This window comes from Chlorocebus sabaeus, chromosome 12, assembly GCF_047675955.1.
Source record: "Chlorocebus sabaeus isolate Y175 chromosome 12, mChlSab1.0.hap1, whole genome shotgun sequence".
NCBI classification, from domain to species: Eukaryota; Metazoa; Chordata; class Mammalia; order Primates; family Cercopithecidae; genus Chlorocebus; species Chlorocebus sabaeus.
Window position 1 is genome coordinate 34,277,964 of NC_132915.1, and position 17,747 is coordinate 34,295,710.

Below are 17,747 nucleotides of genomic sequence, written 5' to 3' on the forward strand. Positions count from 1 at the left end.
TAACTTTCTGTAGCTTCCACATCAGCATTTTTTGCTTCACCTTGCACTTATGCTGTGGACATGGCTTCTTTTCTTAAACCTCATGAACCAACCTCTGGTAGCTTCCAGCTTTTCTTCTGCAGCTTCCTCACCTCTCTCGGCCTTCATAGAACTGAAGATCAGTAAGGTCTTGCTCTAGATTGGGCTTTGGCTTAAGGGAATGTTGTGGCTGGTTTGATCTTCTATCTAGAACTTTCTCTGTATTAATCAATAAGGCTGTTCACTTTCTTGTAATTTATGTGCTCACAGTAGTAGCACTTTCAGTTTCCTTCAAAGACTTTTCCTTTGGATTCATAACTTGCCTTTTTAGTGCAAAAGGCCTAGCTTTCAGCCTGTCTTGGCTTTCAGCATGCCTTCCTCACTAAGCTTAATCATTTCTAGCTTTTGATTTAAAGTGAGAAATGGGTGAATCTTCCTTTCACTTGAATACTTAGAGGTCACTGTAGGATTATTAATTGGCCTAATTTCATTATTGTTGTATCGGAGGGAATAGGGAGGCCTGAGGAGAGGGAAAAAGAAAGGGAAATAGCTATTCGATGGAGCAATCAGAACATATAGAAATTTATCACTTAAGTTCACCATCTTATTTAGGCCCAGTGTGTGGTGCCCCAAAACAATTACAGTTGACCTTTGGACATCACAGGTTTGAACTGTGTGGGTCCACTTATATGCAATTTTTTCAGCCAAACATTGATGGAAAATATAGTATTCACAGGATGCGAAACTTGCATATATGTAGGGCTGACATTTTGCATATATGAGTTCTGCAGGGCTGATTTCAGGACTTGAATATGTTCAGATTTTGGTATAAGCAGGGGTCCTGTAACTAATCCCCCTTGTATTCTGAGGGACAACTGTACAATAGTTACATCAAAGGTCATTGATCACAAATAACCATAACAGGTATAATAATAACAAAGTTTAAATTTTGTGAAAATTACCAAAACGTGACACATAGACAGGAAGTAAGCATATGCTATTGGAAAAATTGCACTGATAGACTTGTACTTGCTCCACATAAGTTTGTCTGAAACCTTCAATTTGTTAAAAAAAAAAAAAAAAAAAAAAGTCATATCTGCAAGGAGCAATAAAGGGAAGTGTAGTAAACAAAATGTGCCTGTGTATCAATAAGAGGGATACCAGTTAGTGAACTGCTAGTTCAAAGGGTATGACTATTTACAACTTTGATAGATTATTAAAATACTTCTCAAAAGGTGTTTCCAATGTATCTGTATGCCTCTTTTCTTGTACCCTTTGCCAACATTGGATGTTATCAATCTTTTAATTTTTCTGCCAAATCAATGGGTAAATAATGCTCTCCTGTTATATTTCATTTCCTTAATTAGAACCTGAGATTGAGCAATACCTCATGTGTTTATAGGTCAGCTTTAATATTTATTCTTCTGTGGACTACCTTTTCACATCCTTTGACTAGTTTTCTTTTTTTATTTTTAATTGTTTTATAGGTTTTATTCCCCCAGTGTATGTTAGGTATATTCCTTTGTTGTACATGTTTGTAATCTCCAAGTCTTTTAATTTTGTTTAGAATATCTTTTATAATACCTGTTTTTTTTTGTTTTGTTTTGTTTTGTTTTGTTTTTTTTGAGATGAAGTCTCGCTCTGTCATCCAGGCTAGAGTGCTGTGGTGTGATCTTGGCTCACTGTAAGCTCCACCTCCCGGGTTCACGTCATTCTCCTGCCTCAGCCTCCCGAGTAGCTGGGACTACAGGTGCCCGCCACCATGCACGGCTAATTTTTTGTATTTTTAGTAGAGACGGGGTTTCACCATGTTAGCCAGGATGGTCTCGATCTCCTGACCTCGTGATCCACCCGCCTCGGCCTCCCAAAGTGTTGGGATTACAGGCATGAGGCACCACGCCTGGCCGCTAAATACCTTTTATCATTCAAACATGTCACACGCTTTTCTCTTTATTATAATTTTTGATTTAGGACTCTATTCTGTATTCTTTTATGATTATGTAAATATTGTTCATGGCTGGGCCAAGAAATATGCTGTAATCACATTTTCATTCTTATATAACTTTTTCCAGGAGTTAATTATTGCTTTATGATTTTTCCTTTGTATCTAGCTTTATTTTCATTTTCTACAAGAACTCTGTAAAGTAGTGGGCTTTTCAATACAAAATTTCACATCATCAAACCTGTCACATATGATAGTGTTTTTACTTCTTTTCTGGAGAAGTACCTCTTCGATCACAGTGTCTTACTTTATAGTGTGGACTGGAAGCTTTCTAGGTACAGCTATTATTTTGTACAGCTGTAATTTTTGGTCATTCCTTTCTCATCCTGGTAACTGTGTTTTCATCTCTCTTATATTGGATCTGATTTTCTGAATCTCATGTTTGCCCTGTTTTTCTAGGTACAGCTTCTGGTATCTATTGGTATTTTTAATGTGATTGAGACAAATTAGAAAATTAATTTAGAGAGGAATTTTACATTTTTATCATATTGGATTTTCCTACCAAGAACATGGTTAATCTTCTGTATATTTAAATAAAAAGTTGTATAAGAGTGTTTTGAAGTTTTTGTTAATTATTGATATTGCATCCTTTTTGTTACAAATGGGGCTTTTTTCTTTATATAACTGACTTTTTGTATGTAAAAATAGAAATATTTTTATATATGTACATATATTTTGGCATTTAAGTAACATGCAGCATTTTAGGCTGATTATATGTTCACACATGTATTAAGATACAGTCAGGCTGGGCATGGTGACTCACGCTTGTAATCCCAGCACTTTGGGAGGCCAAGGCGGGTGGATCATGAGGTCAGGAGTTTGAGACTAGCCTGGACAACATGTTGGAACCCTGTCTCTGCTAAAAATACAAAAATTAGCTGGGCGTCTTGGCGTGTGCCTGTAATCCCAGCATCTTGGGGGGCTGAGACAGGAGAATTGCTTGAACCCTGGAGGCAGAAGTTGCAGTGAGCCTAGATCGCGCCATTGCACGCCAGCCTGGGCGACGGAGCAAGACTCTGATGGGGAGGCGGGGGGCGGGGGGACAAAAAAAATCATAGCATAGCTACATTTCCTAACATTTTAGTTTGTAGCATGAATACTTTAACTTTAGTAGTATATAATTGGTATGTAGTCTGTGGCTTACGCCTGTAATCCCAACACTTTGGGAGACCGAGGTGGGTGGATCACTTGAGGTCAGGAGTTGGGAGACCAGCCTGGCCAACATGGCGAGAACCTGTGTTTACTAGAAATACAAAAATTAGCTGGGCATGGTGGCACACGCCTGTAATCCCAGCTATTCATGAGGGTTAGGTGGGAGGATCGCTTGAGCCTGGGAGGTGGAGGTTGCAGTAAGCCAAGATTGTGCCAGTGCACTTCAGCCTGGGCAATGGAGCAAGACCCTCAAAAATACCGCATGTTCTCACTCATCGGTAGGAATTGAACAATGAGATCACTTGGACACAGGAAGGGAATCATCACACACCGGGTCCTATTGTGTGTGGTGGGGGAGGGATAGCATTAGGAGATATACCTAATGTAAATTACGAGTTAATGGGTGCAGCACACCAACATGGCACGTGTACATATGTAACAGACCTGCACGTTGTGCACATGTACCCTAGAACTTAAAGTATAATAAAAAAAAAAGAAAAGAAAAAAGAAAAAGAAAAAAAAAAGAAATGCTCATGATTTCTAATGTCAACTTTTATATTAAATAGATTTCTAGCTGAGATAACTGGTATATTAGTCTAAGAAGGACATTGGAAAATAAAGTAAAACAATGGATATAGAGTGAACTATAACTGGGAAGGTATGATAATCTGTATTTAGGAGGATCTTAAATATCAGACATAAGAATTTGTAATTCATATTGAGTACTGAGCCATAAAAGACATGTGAGCAATTTAGAAGAAAATGTATTTAGGTGAATTACTCTAAAAACGTGGAATGAAAAATTTTTTCAATATTTAACATGGAGTTGACTTTCTAAAACGTGCTGTTTCTTTTTCTTTTCTCTGCTTAGGAAATTGAACTTAGCTCATTAAGGGAAGCTTTGTCTTTCGTGTCATTAATTGATGGATATTATAGATTAACTGCAGATGCACATCATTACCTCTGTAAAGAAGTAGCACCTCCAACAGTGCTTGAAAATATACAAAGCAACTGTCATGGCCCAATTTCGTGAGTAATACACACTTAAAAGTAAATTTTTAGAAAAGTAAATGATATATTTACAAAGAAGATTTAACAGAGTGATACATGTATGTTTAGGAAAAAACATTAATTTGACAAGTTTTTTTAAACAAAAGGCTATTTGCAATCAGATTACATAATAATTAGAATTATTTAGTATATAATTTACCATCTGTATCCCAATCTATAATATTTATAACTTGTACAAATTTAACATTTGTTAATCACGCCTATGTGTGATTCGCTCCTGAATGTTAGTAAAAAAGGCCTCCAATTTGTGTGTTATTAATTTTAAAATACTGTAAGGAAGCCACAGTGCAAAATTTGAAAATGCTTTATTTTTGGATAGTCCATCTCCTACTGAAAGGTTCAAACACAAGATGTATCTGATTTCCACATTTCTAGACTAGTGCTATGTAGAACTTTCTGCAGTGATGAAAATATTCTGTATCTGTGCTGTGTAACACAGTAGCCACTAGCTACATGTGGCTGTTTAGCATTTGAGATGTGGCTAGTGCAACCGAGGAACTGAATTTTAATTTCTTTACATTTAAATAGCTGCATGTGGCTAGTAACTGTCATATTGGCTCACATGGTTGTAGATCCTTATTTTAATACTGGGTAAAGCCAGCTATCATGCATAACATGCATAACACCTATTTAGCTTAAGTCCTAATGATCTCTTAGGTGGGATGTGGTTTATATTGACAACAGATTTGAATAACTTGAGCAAGGGAAAATCTGGGATTGTGAGCATACTATGTTCTTTGCATTTAACCTACCCCTAAGTATTTGAGAAAATACATTTTGGGTAATATAAAGGCTTGATTTAGTCTATGCTTAATATTTTTTTAGTAATGAATATGGTTGCTATGAAAAAGTTGTACTACTTGAACTTCGTCTGTAATTTACATGTTAAATATTTTTAAAATTGCCTTTATTCATGTATCCATAAATTCATTCAAACATTCTTTTATTTATATTTACCGAGTAACTACTATGTGCAAGCATTGGTTTATATATTAGAAATATGGTGATAAGTGAAACAGAATGATTCTTGCTTTTGTATAGATTAGATTTTGCTTTTCTTTCAAGGTGTGCAGCTTCAGAAAACAGAAAATTTTAAAAAATCAGTTGTCTTTGTCAGTTGCCATGGTTCTTCTCTTAGACTTTGTTATCATACTAAATAATAAAATCATGCATTCAGATTTCTATGTCAGTAACTGCTATTGTAGAAGATATATAAATATTTTCTGACATATTATCTTCATGGTTAAATGAAGTTTTCAGAGTATATGATTTTAAAAATATTAACTTTGTAATCAGCAGGCAGAAAAATCAAATGAACAAATTGTTCTTTGTGATTTTGTCTTATAATACCTTTTATTGGTTTTTAAAGCCATATAATTGTCCCTTGAAATGGTTTGAACTTATGCAAAACAGCTTGGTACTTTGATTTTTTCCTTTGAAGGATTATTGCTAAACATATAAAGTAGAGGAGACAGTTCTGACAGTTTTAGATTTGACTTTTGATTTTTTTAGATGACACTTGGTCATAATGTTATGGTGCTTGCTATATTATCATTCAAATTGCTTCTTCTTTACCTTTAGGATGGATTTTGCCATTAGTAAACTGAAGAAAGCAGGTAATCAGACTGGACTGTATGTACTTCGATGCAGTCCTAAGGACTTTAATAAATATTTTCTGACTTTTGCTGTCGAGGTATGTCACACTTATTAATAGTAACACTTTAGTTCATTTAATTTCCTTTGCATATTATTTACCATATTTCCTTTTTAATACTCAGAATTATAGCTATATATAGGATATAACTAGTGTAATGCTTAATTTCCTCAGAGATTCTGTACAAATAAATAAGATAATTCCCAGGGTTTATATAAAAATGTAAAATAATTTATGTCCTTTTATTTTGCATTTATTTTATTTTCTGATGTTTTGGTGTTACCAGTGTGTCAAAAGGTATTTCATCAAGTGTCTTGATGTTTCTTTTTTTTTTGCAAAACTGGAAATCCCTGCCACATGATGTAGAACAAAATAAATTGGAAGCAAATTTTCTGTTTATTAACAGTGGTTACAGAATTACAGGAAACAGAATTAGAGAAAAATAGGGCAATAACAAAGAAACATTAAAGCAATTTTAACTGGTGATTTTCTAATATTAAGAATAGTGGTCTACAATGCATGTTTTAAAGGTAAAACCCCACTGTTAATACAGATCATCTTGGATCTCATCTGTGATTATTTACTATCACTTATGAGGCGATTTCATAGTATAAATCCTAAGAACCTTTATAGAAGCTTCCAAATTTATCTTGATTTTTAAAAATAGAGAAAATAAGAATTTTGTTATTCAATTATTTTAATTTTTATAAAATGCAACTTATATTTGGCATATGTAGAGGGTAGATTACAGAAAGTAGGTTACACTATCACTTCACCTTTGTGTAAAACTGGTAATCCTAATTTCAAAGTATCCTCTTACTATAACAGATAATAGTACATTATATTCAAGTATCAATTCAAAAACTATATATATATATTTTATGTTCACTGTATGTGCCAATCCTAATATGAGAGCTATATATTAGAGAGTTTATGCTACAGCCCTACCTTCAAGAAACTTATCTACTGGACAAACAAAAATTTTCAAGTATACAAAAAATTCTAAATCGAACATGTAATTATCTAGCATAGGCAAATATAGACAGTAAGAGACAGGTTTACAATTATTAAGAAAGGTTGGCTGGGTGTGTTGGCTCACGCCTGTAATCCCAGCACTTTGGGAGGCCAAGGCAGGTGGATCACGAGGTCAAGAGATCGAGACCATCCTGGCCAATGTGGTGAAATGGTGAAACTAAAATTATAAAAATTAGCTGGGCATGGTGGTACACACCTGTAGTCCCAGCTACTCGGGAGGCTGAGGCAGGAGAATCGCTTGAACCCGGGAGGCAGAGGTTGCAGTGAGCCAAAATTGTGCCACTGCATTCCAGCCTGGCAACAGAGCGAGACACTGTCTCAGAAAAAAAAAACAAAAACAAGAAAGGTCATTTGGCATAGGAAGAACTTGATTGACCTTGAGGTATTGGTAGATTTTATATAAATGTTTCTGAGTAGAATGAATATGTTTATAAAATGCACCTTAAAAAAATAGATGAACAAGTTCATAATATAGTGCATAAGACAAATATTTAAAAACTGCAAAATATTAAAAATGTCATATTAAAGATAATTATACAAATACAATGGTGGTGCAGTGGAATGTCTGAATGTTCACCTTTGCTTGTGCAATGAGGTGAGCATGAGAGAGGACCTCTTAGAAAAAGTGGTACTTGAACTGAGTTTTGATGAATGAATAAAGAAAGGTTCGCTGCTCAGAAGAAGTGGGTATACATTCTTAGGTAGAGAGATAGCATGAAGAGTTATCAAGGCATGAAGCAGCATGGCATTTGCTTGAAATGATTTAAGTCATTTAATATGGCTGGAACATAGGTTGTATGTTGGCAGTGGCAGGAGCTGAGATTGGAGATGGAGGCAGAAACCAGCTCATGGAAGGCTCTATATGCTACATTTGTTTTAGGCTTTATCTTACAAATGATGGGAAACTATTAAGGATGGTATTACTATTGCTATTAATTATCATTGCCTTCTTCCATACGTTTTCATAAAATTAACTTTTAAACCACTTTTATAGGCTGAGAAATTGTAACTTGCCCTTTTGAGGAACTAAGTACTTCTATTACTATACTGGCACTACATTGGATTCTTGGTTCAAATGTTTATTCTCTTGCTTGTTCTTGTGATATCATTTTGTCAGAATAATCACTATGATATCCATTGTGAGTATCCCTCCCTTTCTTTATAATTAAACTTATACAGCGAGAAAATGTCATTGAATATAAACACTGTTTGATTACAAAAAATGAGAATGAAGAGTACAACCTCAGTGGGACAAAGAAGAACTTCAGCAGTCTTAAAGATCTTTTGAATTGTTACCAGATGGAAACCGTTCGCTCAGACAATATAATTTTCCAGTTTACTAAGTGCTGTCCCCCAAAGCCAAAAGGTAAGATAATTTTCTAGTTATTTTTAAATTACTGGTCATGGATTGTGTATGTGGTGTGAAGTATCTTTAGTACATTGATTTCAAAGGATATATGAAAGAAGCAGCTCTAAAAGTTAATTTTATCTTATTCTGTTGTACAAGCATCATCAAATAAGATTGTTTACTTTGGTTTTGGTGGTCTAGAAGTGACTTGAAGTTCAATTATTCTAAAATGAGATTTTAAACATAATTTTGTGGTATGATGTCATTTATTGAACTAGTAAGATCTCACTACTAAATTCTCATGTTGTTTTAAGTAAAAATTTTCATATACTTTGAGGATTTTAATTGCTGTATTTTAAAAATAAAGATAGTAAAGTTGGAAATTCCTTGAAATAATGAGCCTTACTATTAAAAATTATTAAAATTTCTGAAAAATTGTATAAGTTAAGGAAGTTACTATAATTTTGAATTAATGAAATAACTGGCAGGAATACATCAAAATGCAAATTACATTAGTTAAGAAAGTGATTATAATTTTGAATATATGAAGTAACTAAGAATAATACATCAAAGTTCAATGAGTTAACCCCTAAAATAATTTTCTATTATAAAAAAGAACAATGAGGAGTTATTAAGCATTTCTTATATATAGAACATATTTCATTTTACTCCTCCTTGGCGCAATTCATATTTTCAGTGTATTTTGACGTGATATATATGTATTTTATTTTTTTAGATAAATCAAACCTTCTAGTCTTCAGAACGAATGGTGTTTCTGATGTACCAACCTCACCAACATTACAGAGGCCTACTCATATGAACCAAATGGTGTTTCACAAAATCAGAAATGAAGATTTGATATTTGTAAGTCATTAGATACTGATTACTGTCTTTTTTGTCCTTTTAAAACAACATCTGTTTTCTTGATTTACATTCATGTGTCATTTGGAATTATTTTGTTATATACAAATTTAGTTATGATTTAAATATTTTTCCTTTGAAAGATATACGAACCTTGTGTTAGATGTTAGCAAAATTAATTATCTTAATTATCCTAAGAATGGAATCTTAATTTTCTTTTTGGAAATTTAAAAATGATTCTTCACAAAAATTAAAAATTAAAAATCTACAAAGACCTATATTGTTACTCTCAAGTTCTCAAGAAAATAAGGGAAATTCAAGGGGTTAAAAATAAAGAAGAAACTGAGACAAAAATCCAGCCATCTCTCAGTGTCCATGAGGGATTGGTTCCAGGACTACCCATGGATACCAAAATGTGAGGATACTTAAGTGGAACCTGTGGGTATGAAAAGTTGGCCCTCCATATACACGGGTTTTACATCCTATGAACACTGTATTTCTTTTAAAAAGTAACTATTAATTATTTTTAAAAATTATTTATTTTTTAGAGGAGGACTTGCTCTGTCACCCAGGCTGGAGTGCAGAAATACTGTATTTTCCATCTGAGTTTCCTTGCAGATGCAGAACCTGCCTTGCCAGTACAGAGGGCCCACTGGATTTATTGAAAAAATATCCACACATAAATGGACCTGTGCAGTCCAAACCCATGCTGTTCAAGAGTCAACTGTAGTACATAAGATCTGATAATTTGGCTGCCAGGTGGTGAGACTGGTGATCAGCCACATTTATCAAGGGGGTTAAGACTTAAAAGCAATTTAAAAGGGCCAGGTCTCAGACCTGCACAAGGCAAGGAGTTAAAAGTGAGACTATCCCTGAATAAAACTAGGACCCTTAAGTAAATACATCCTCAGTAAAACAATATATAGAATGTGAAAAATTCACCCACTGGCAAGCAGAGAAGAAAAGGAATTTTGTCATTTTTAATTGGGTTTCTAGTGAGGAAAAGCAGTCTCTCCTAAGAATTTGTCATCACAAGCTTTTGAATTTGGGTTTCATTATACTACCTACATAGACTGAGAAACTCTAAATTAAAAGTGGTCCTCTCCTAATATTGTGTGGTGCTTAGAAGAAACAAAAAAATCTTTTTGGAACCACATACTCTTAACCTAGGCAACCCATGATTCCCACAGATAAAACCATTCCAAACATGAGCTTTTAATAGAAAATTTAGAAACATACAAGGAAAAATGCAGGATTAAGTAAGAGTCAGTAGACCAACAAACATCAAAATTAGAACTCCAGGAACTTCCTATCACAGAATTTTCAGATACAGACTATAAAATATATATACATGTTTAAAAATAGAAAAGGAATTGAAACCATGGAGAAATAAGACATTGTTTTAACAAAAAAGATTTCAGGAAAAAAGCATAGAAATGATAAATATCATCACTGACATTAAAACAGAATATACAGGATGAAAAGGAAATTACTTATAGCTGAAGAGAGATGTGAACTGCAAGACAGATCTGAAGAAATTATTAAGAACGTAGGGGTTAGGGAGAAAGAAATGGGTTATATGAAAGAGGGATTAAGGGGCGTTAGGGCAGAATGAGAAAGAACAACTGGTATCTGAGCTCTTTAAGGAGACAAGTCCTCATGTGAATAACAGGAAACAGAGTGGCCAGGTAACTTGACTAACATTACAAAACTAATAAATAGTAGACCTTGGATTTGAACACAAGCAGCGTTACTTCAGAGTGCAGGCTTTCAACAATTACTTTGTAAAGATATGCAAGAAATACTAGTATTAGTAGTAATAGCTAATACTTAATGCACATTTACTATGTGTCATGGACTGTACTAAGGGCTTTTTGTATTTATTCACTTATTGTTTATAACAATCCTATAGGAAAATAGTTACTTTTCTCATTTTTCAGATGAAGAAACCAAGACAGCTGCAGCACAGAGATTAAATAGCCTGTACAAGGTCATAAAAGTGGTAATAAGATAAAGTCAGATATTCTGCCTCTGCAGACCACATTCTCTATTGTACTAGTAGGAAAGGCAAACAAAATGATTCTCATGTGAGCAAATGTAGGTAAACACTGACTCTATTTTTAAAAAGTGATAATTATAGCCCATTCAGGAGATTTCAAAACCAAGTAGAGCCAAAATACACTTAATTCATTAATCCTTGTTTTCTGTCTCTCATTACTATTTAAGGAAGCAGAATAAAAGAATTAATTTGGAGTCTCAAATCTGGATTTAGACTCTAAGGAAAATACCTGCTTATGGATTAAAAAAAAATTCTTCCTCATTGAACATATTTTCTTGTTCCTACTTTGTTCTCCATCTTTACTCATTCTTTACTTTTACCTTTTTCTCTTGAAGAATGAAAGCCTTGGCCAAGGCACTTTTACAAAGATTTTTAAAGGCATACGAAGAGAAGTAGGAGACTATGGTCAACTTCATGAAACAGAAGTTCTTTTAAAAGTTCTGGATAAAGCACATAGAAACTATTCAGAGGTGTGTATGTTCTTTAGTTCATGTAGTTTATGCTGTTTAAAGATGTACTCTCATATTCATACAACATACTCATGTGTGCAGCTTTTCAAAATTGTAAGTTTTAAATGTATCAAGGACTTCTCTGAGGATATATTCTTGTGGGGCTATAGAATTACAGGGTTTGAAAATTACAGGATTAAAAAAAATTAATTCCAAACTAATTATGTTTAGCATGTTAGGAGTGTTATTACATTTCTGCATATACTGTGGCCATGATTTTCAAACTTGGCTCCCCAGAGCTTTATGGGTTACACAGAGGTTCTTCTACAATTTCATTTATTTAAAAAAAAAAAAGTTTCAAAGGCACTGTACTAAGGAACATACTTAGTGAAATCTGGATGCCTCTGGGCATCATCCAGAGATGCTAGCTGGCAGACCCTGTGGCCAGTTGCCAGAGCTCCGAACACAGCAAGATATGATACTTACAATATCTTAAAGGGTGTTAGTGGAAGGTAATGTGAAAAGTTCAAGCCAAAGAGTTGTTCTAATCCAGAACACCACAGTATTGGTGATCGTGATTCACTAAACAATCATACCCAGTGGTTCTAGTCAATGTCTAGTGGAATTGGAGTGATGTTAAAACTATGCTAGTGTCCTGACACAGATGTCATGATATTTTATCTGCACATTTTTAATTCTTTAGCAAGTATTATTTAAAGGCTACATCCATCTAAGTTCCCTATATCTATCTCTGATGTCTACCTCTGGTTGTACATCTGTCCTCTATTTCAGGTGTTATGCATCAAGCCTGTTTGACTGGCATCATTCATGATTCCTGTACCACTCTTGCTGTCTCTCTTTGATCTCCATATTCCAGACTTACACAAGGGTTTCCTCAGAACGCTGATGGTAGTTGCAGGTCCATATAAAGGGACCAAAGCACATTGTATCCTTATCTATAGTCATGCTGAGAGTAGGAGAAAGTGCATCTTTATTATGGCAGAGAGAATTTTCTGAACTGAGTACCTATGGACAACAGTCAAACAACAATTCTTTGTACTTTTTGTTTTTCTTTTCCTTAGTCTTTCTTTGAAGCAGCAAGCATGATGAGCAAGCTTTCTCACAAGCATTTGGTTTTAAATTATGGAGTATGTGTCTGTGGAGAGGAGAGTAAGTAAAACTACAGGCTTTCTAATGCCTTTATCAGATCATCTATTTTTGTTTATATAGAAAATTCAGTTTCAGGATCACAGCTAGGTGTCAGTGTAACCCACAATTTAACAGGAATTAAATATTTTTGAAACTGAAAACACTGTAGGACTGTTCAGTTATATCTTGTGAAAAAGGAAACCAATGAATAAAGTTAAAAGTAGAAGGTTACAATGCCCAAACAATAGAGTATTATAGGAAACAAATGTCTATAACATTTTGTGTTCATGATAGCAAAAGAGATTATGGCAGGTTCAAGATAACATTGGAATAACTGGCCTTTTCATTACAAACTTCTCTGGAATTATGAAGACAAAGCATATAAATGATACACTTAATTTTTAATGGAACTGACTGAAAATATTATGTTGATATGATACTAGATATATTTTTTGGTTAAATTTAGGTTGTTCATAGAAACTACTAAAAGTATAAATCATACCCCAAGCTTTAATAGTATACAGGCATGCCTCATTTTATTGCACCTTGCTTTATTGTGCTTCTTAGATATTCTATTTTTTACATATTGAAGGTTTATGGCAACCCAGTGTCTAGCAACTCTGTCGGCAACAGTTTTCCAACAGCATGTGCTCATTTCATGTCTCTGTGTCATATTTTGGTAATTCTGGCAACATTTCAAACTTTAAAAAAAATCATGGTGATCTGTGATCAGTAATCTTTAATGCTAGTATTGTAATTATTCTGGGGTGTCTCAGAGAGAATATAAGAAGGCAAACTTCATAGATAAATGCGGTGTGTGCTCTGACTGCTCCATCAATGAGCCATTCCTCTGTCTCTCTCCCTCTCCTGGGGCCTCCCTATTCCCCGAGACAACAATATTGAAATTAGGCCATTTAATAATCCCATAATGGTCTTTAAATGTTCAAGTGAAAGGAATATTCACCCATCTCTCACTTTAAATCGAAAGCTAGAAATGAAGCAGCAAATGCTGATGTGGAAGCTGCAGCAAGTTATCCAGAAGATGTAGCAGAGACCACTGATGAAGATGGCTTAGTGAGGAAGGCATACTGAAAGCCAAGACAGGCTGAAAGCTAGGCCTCTTGCACTAAAAAGGCAAGTTACGAATCCAAAGGAAAAGTCCTTGAAGGAAACTGAAAGTGCTACTCCTGTAAGCACATAAATTGCAAGAAAGTGAACAGCCTTATTGATGATACAGAGAAAGTTCTAGATAGAAGATCAAACTAGCCACAACATTCCCTTAAGCCAAAGCCCAATCTAGAGCAAGACCTTACTGATCTTCAGTTCTGTGAAGGCCGAGAGAGGTGAGGAAGCTGCAGAAGAAAAGCTGGAAGCTACCAGAGGTTGGTTCATGAGGTTTAAGAAAAGAAGCCATGTCCACAGCATAAGTGCAAGGTGAAGCAAATAATGCTGATGTGGAAGCTACAGAAAGTTATCCAGAAGATCTAGCAAGGACCATTGATGAAGATGGTGACACTAACAAACAGATTTTCAAATGTAAACAAAACAGCCTTCTGTTGGAAGAATATGCCATCTAGGACTTCCACAGCTAGAGAGGAGAAGTCAGTGCTTGCCTTCAAAGCTTCAAAGGACACGCTGACCCTCTTGCTAAGGGCTAATGCCACTGGTGACTTGAAATTCAAACCAGTGCTCATTTACCATTCCAAAAATCCCAGGGCTCTACAAATTATGCTAAGTCTACTCTGCCTGTGCTCTATAAATGGAACAATAAAGCCTGGATGACAGCACATCTGTTTATAGCATGGTTTACTGACTATTTTAAGCCCATTGTTGAGATCTGCTCAGAAAAAAAGATTGCTTTCTAAGTATTACTGCTCATTGACAATGCACCTGGTCACCCAAGCACTCTGATGGAGATGTACAAGGATATTCATGTTATTTTCATGCTTGGTGACATAATATCCGTTCTGCAGCCCATGGATCAAGGAGTGATTTCAACTTTCAAGTCTTCTTATCTAAGAAATACATTTTGTAAGGCTAAGCTGCCATAGATAGTGATTCCTCTGGTGGATCTGGGTAAAGTAAGTAGAAAAACTTATGGAAGGATTCACCATTCTAGATGCCAGGAATAGCATTCATGGTTCATGGAAGGAGATCAAAATGGTAACATTAATAGGAATTTGGAAAAGTTCATTCTAACCCTCCTGGATGACTTTGAGGGATATAGTACTTTAATGAAGGAAGTCACTGCAGAGGTGGTGGAAACAGTAAGAGAACTAAGAAGTGGAGCTTGAAGATGTGACTCAGTTGCTACAATCTCATGAGTAAACCCTGAAAGAATGAGGCGTTGCTTCTTATGGATAAGCAAAGAAAGTGGTTTCTTAAGATGGAATCTACTCCTAGTGATGATGCTGTGAACATGGTGAAATGACAACAAAAGGCTTGGAATATTACATAAACTTGGTTGATAAAGTAGTGGCAGGGTTTGAGAGGACTGACCCTATAAAGTTCTACTGTGGGTAGAATGCTATGAAACAGCATTGCATGCTACAGAGAAGTCTTTCATGAAAGGAAGAGTCTGCAGTGAATTTCATTGTTGTCTTATTTTAAGAAACTGCTGCAGCCACCTGAACTTTAAGCAGCCACCACCATGATCAGTCAGCAGCCATTAACATCAAAAGGCAAGATCCTCCGCAAGCAAAAAGATTACAACTTTCTGAAGGCTCAGATTATCATTAGCACCTTTTTTGGCAATAAAGTATTTTTTTAAAGTATATTCTTTGTTTTTTTTTTTTTTTAAGATATAATGCTGTTGCACACTAAATAGACTCCATTATAGTGTAAATACAAGTTTTATATGTATTGGGATACCAATAAATTAATGACTTGCTTTATTATGGTAGTCTAAAACCAAACTGGTAATATCTTCGAGGTATGCCTGTATTTTAGTGCCTCACAAAGCTTACATTCAAGAAAATTGTTTATATAATTCCCTATTTTCCACTAGTAATGCAGATTAAATCCATATCTACACTTGTATAACATTTTTTCATATCTTTGAAAATTGATAGTATTTTCAAAAGCAGTGGTTTGGAACCTGTTATATGGGGGTATCTGAGAGGCTCCTGTGGACCATGAAGGAGTCCAGGATTGTTTTTGGAAGCCAACACTTGCTTTTCTGGCAAAATATGTTTTATATTTTTTTTTAAAAAAAAAGTTTTAAAGATAAAGCAGCGCAAAACATTTTTGTATTTTTTGCAGAATAAATTAAAAGATTAAATGGAGCTAGAACTAAAATTCTCCTTTATGTCTATAATACTATAGACATTGTTAGTAATTTTTGTGTGTAGAAGAACTTCAGGAAGGTCTGAATGTCTAAAACGTTACGTGGATGATAAATTAAGTGAGAAATTTTCATTTAAAAAAAAAAAACAGCCATAATTCAGTACTAATATATAAAGGTGTGCTGATATATTATATATTATACATTTATGTTATATATATATATAAAAAATAACATATAATTGTTTAGACTCCTACTCTTGCTGTTGTAAGTAAACTAAAAACCAAAAATATAATGCTGTGTATCCATTAAGTTTTCTTTGAAGTTGTGAGTTTTGCCTAATTTAATTTCTTTGCCTATAATAGTCACATGTAAGTATATGAAGATTTAAATTACATATATTTAATTATATTTATACTTACACCTTATTATTACTTATATTTTAATGCAGATATTCTGGTTCAGGAGTTTGTAAAATTTGGATCACTAGATACATACCTGAAAAAGAATAAAAATTGTATAAATATATTATGGAAACTTGAAGTTGCGAAACAGTTGGCATGGGCCATGCATTTTCTAGTAAGTAGTATATCCATTTTATCAAAAAGATACTGTTTTATTTTATAAAACAATATACAAATTATCTTTACCTGGAAACAAAAAATAAATCTGTAATTGGATGCCAATTCATGTAAAACAGTCTGTGTTAGGTGATAAAAGAGATTACTTCAGGCATATGTTTATGTATGTAAAATCACTTTTGAAAAAAAGTTTTGTCATCCTATCAATATCTTAGAACTACTAATATACAGTCTGTATTTTGTGTCTTTTGGATTTAGAAAATTCAACCAAAAATTATGCAGCAACATGTGCTTCTCTATTTTTGGGCCATTGTACATTATGGTCCATGAGAAAGCAGCGTTGACAGAGAAGAGTACCAGAGGGCCTGCTAGTGATCAGACCCCTCAGGGTGCACCTGTGTTCTGCTGCAGAACTGAAGTAGTGTTTCTTAATGTCAGCTCCCATCCAGAAACACAAACCATCTCAGCTTTAGAACTCACGTTAAGTGGCATTGGGTAGTTTTAATTTATTCATTTCATCACAAGCATAGATTATTGTGTTATTTAAAATGTAAAACGGGAAGCATAGTTAGGAGTCATAAATTTCCTTTTTTCTCAATGCATGCCTCCAAATTAATATTTATTATACTATCTTATATATTTTTCTTCTTTAAATCTGTTTTGGGGGCTTGAACTACTAAATGCTCAAATATTTGTGGATTGATATTTGAATATATGTGCGTTTAACTCTGCTAGGAAGAAAACACCCTTATTCACGGGAATGTGTGCGCCAAAAATATTCTACTTATCAGAGAAGAAGACAGGAAGACAGGAAATCCTCCTTTCATCAAACTTAGTGATCCTGGCATTAGTATTACAGTTTTGCCAAAGGACAGTAAGTTCTAGAGGGATTATATATAATGTTACTAAACTTTACTTGGGCAGTGGTGTAAAGAGCATGTTGTTAATTTTCCTTGAACTCCATTTAATTCATATGTTCCTGATTAATAATAAAAGTATCTATCACTTTTAGCCATTTAAATTGTTGGTTAAATCTTAGTCTCTATTTTTCTTTCTTATAAGCATATAACTATGGACTGTGAGGT

At 34.3% G+C, this 17,747-nt stretch overlaps 1 protein-coding gene across 4 annotated transcripts in view; it reads left to right on the forward strand.

Annotated features, from left to right (window-relative positions):
• Nucleotides 1-17,747, forward strand: part of JAK2 (Janus kinase 2) — a 148,631-nt gene that overhangs the window by 76,033 nt on the left and 54,851 nt on the right. For all 4 annotated transcript variants that reach the window (XM_073021559.1, XM_073021558.1, XM_073021560.1 and 1 more), the window contains 8 exons: nt 4,044-4,201; nt 5,825-5,936; nt 8,112-8,298; nt 9,017-9,144; nt 11,536-11,670; nt 12,732-12,819; nt 16,533-16,660; nt 17,398-17,536. In XM_073021559.1, the coding sequence (XP_072877660.1) occupies nt 4,044-4,201; nt 5,825-5,936; nt 8,112-8,298; nt 9,017-9,144; nt 11,536-11,670; nt 12,732-12,819; nt 16,533-16,660; nt 17,398-17,536 (1,075 nt within the window). The remainder of the gene's footprint in view (nt 1-4,043; nt 4,202-5,824; nt 5,937-8,111; nt 8,299-9,016; nt 9,145-11,535; nt 11,671-12,731; nt 12,820-16,532; nt 16,661-17,397; nt 17,537-17,747) is intronic.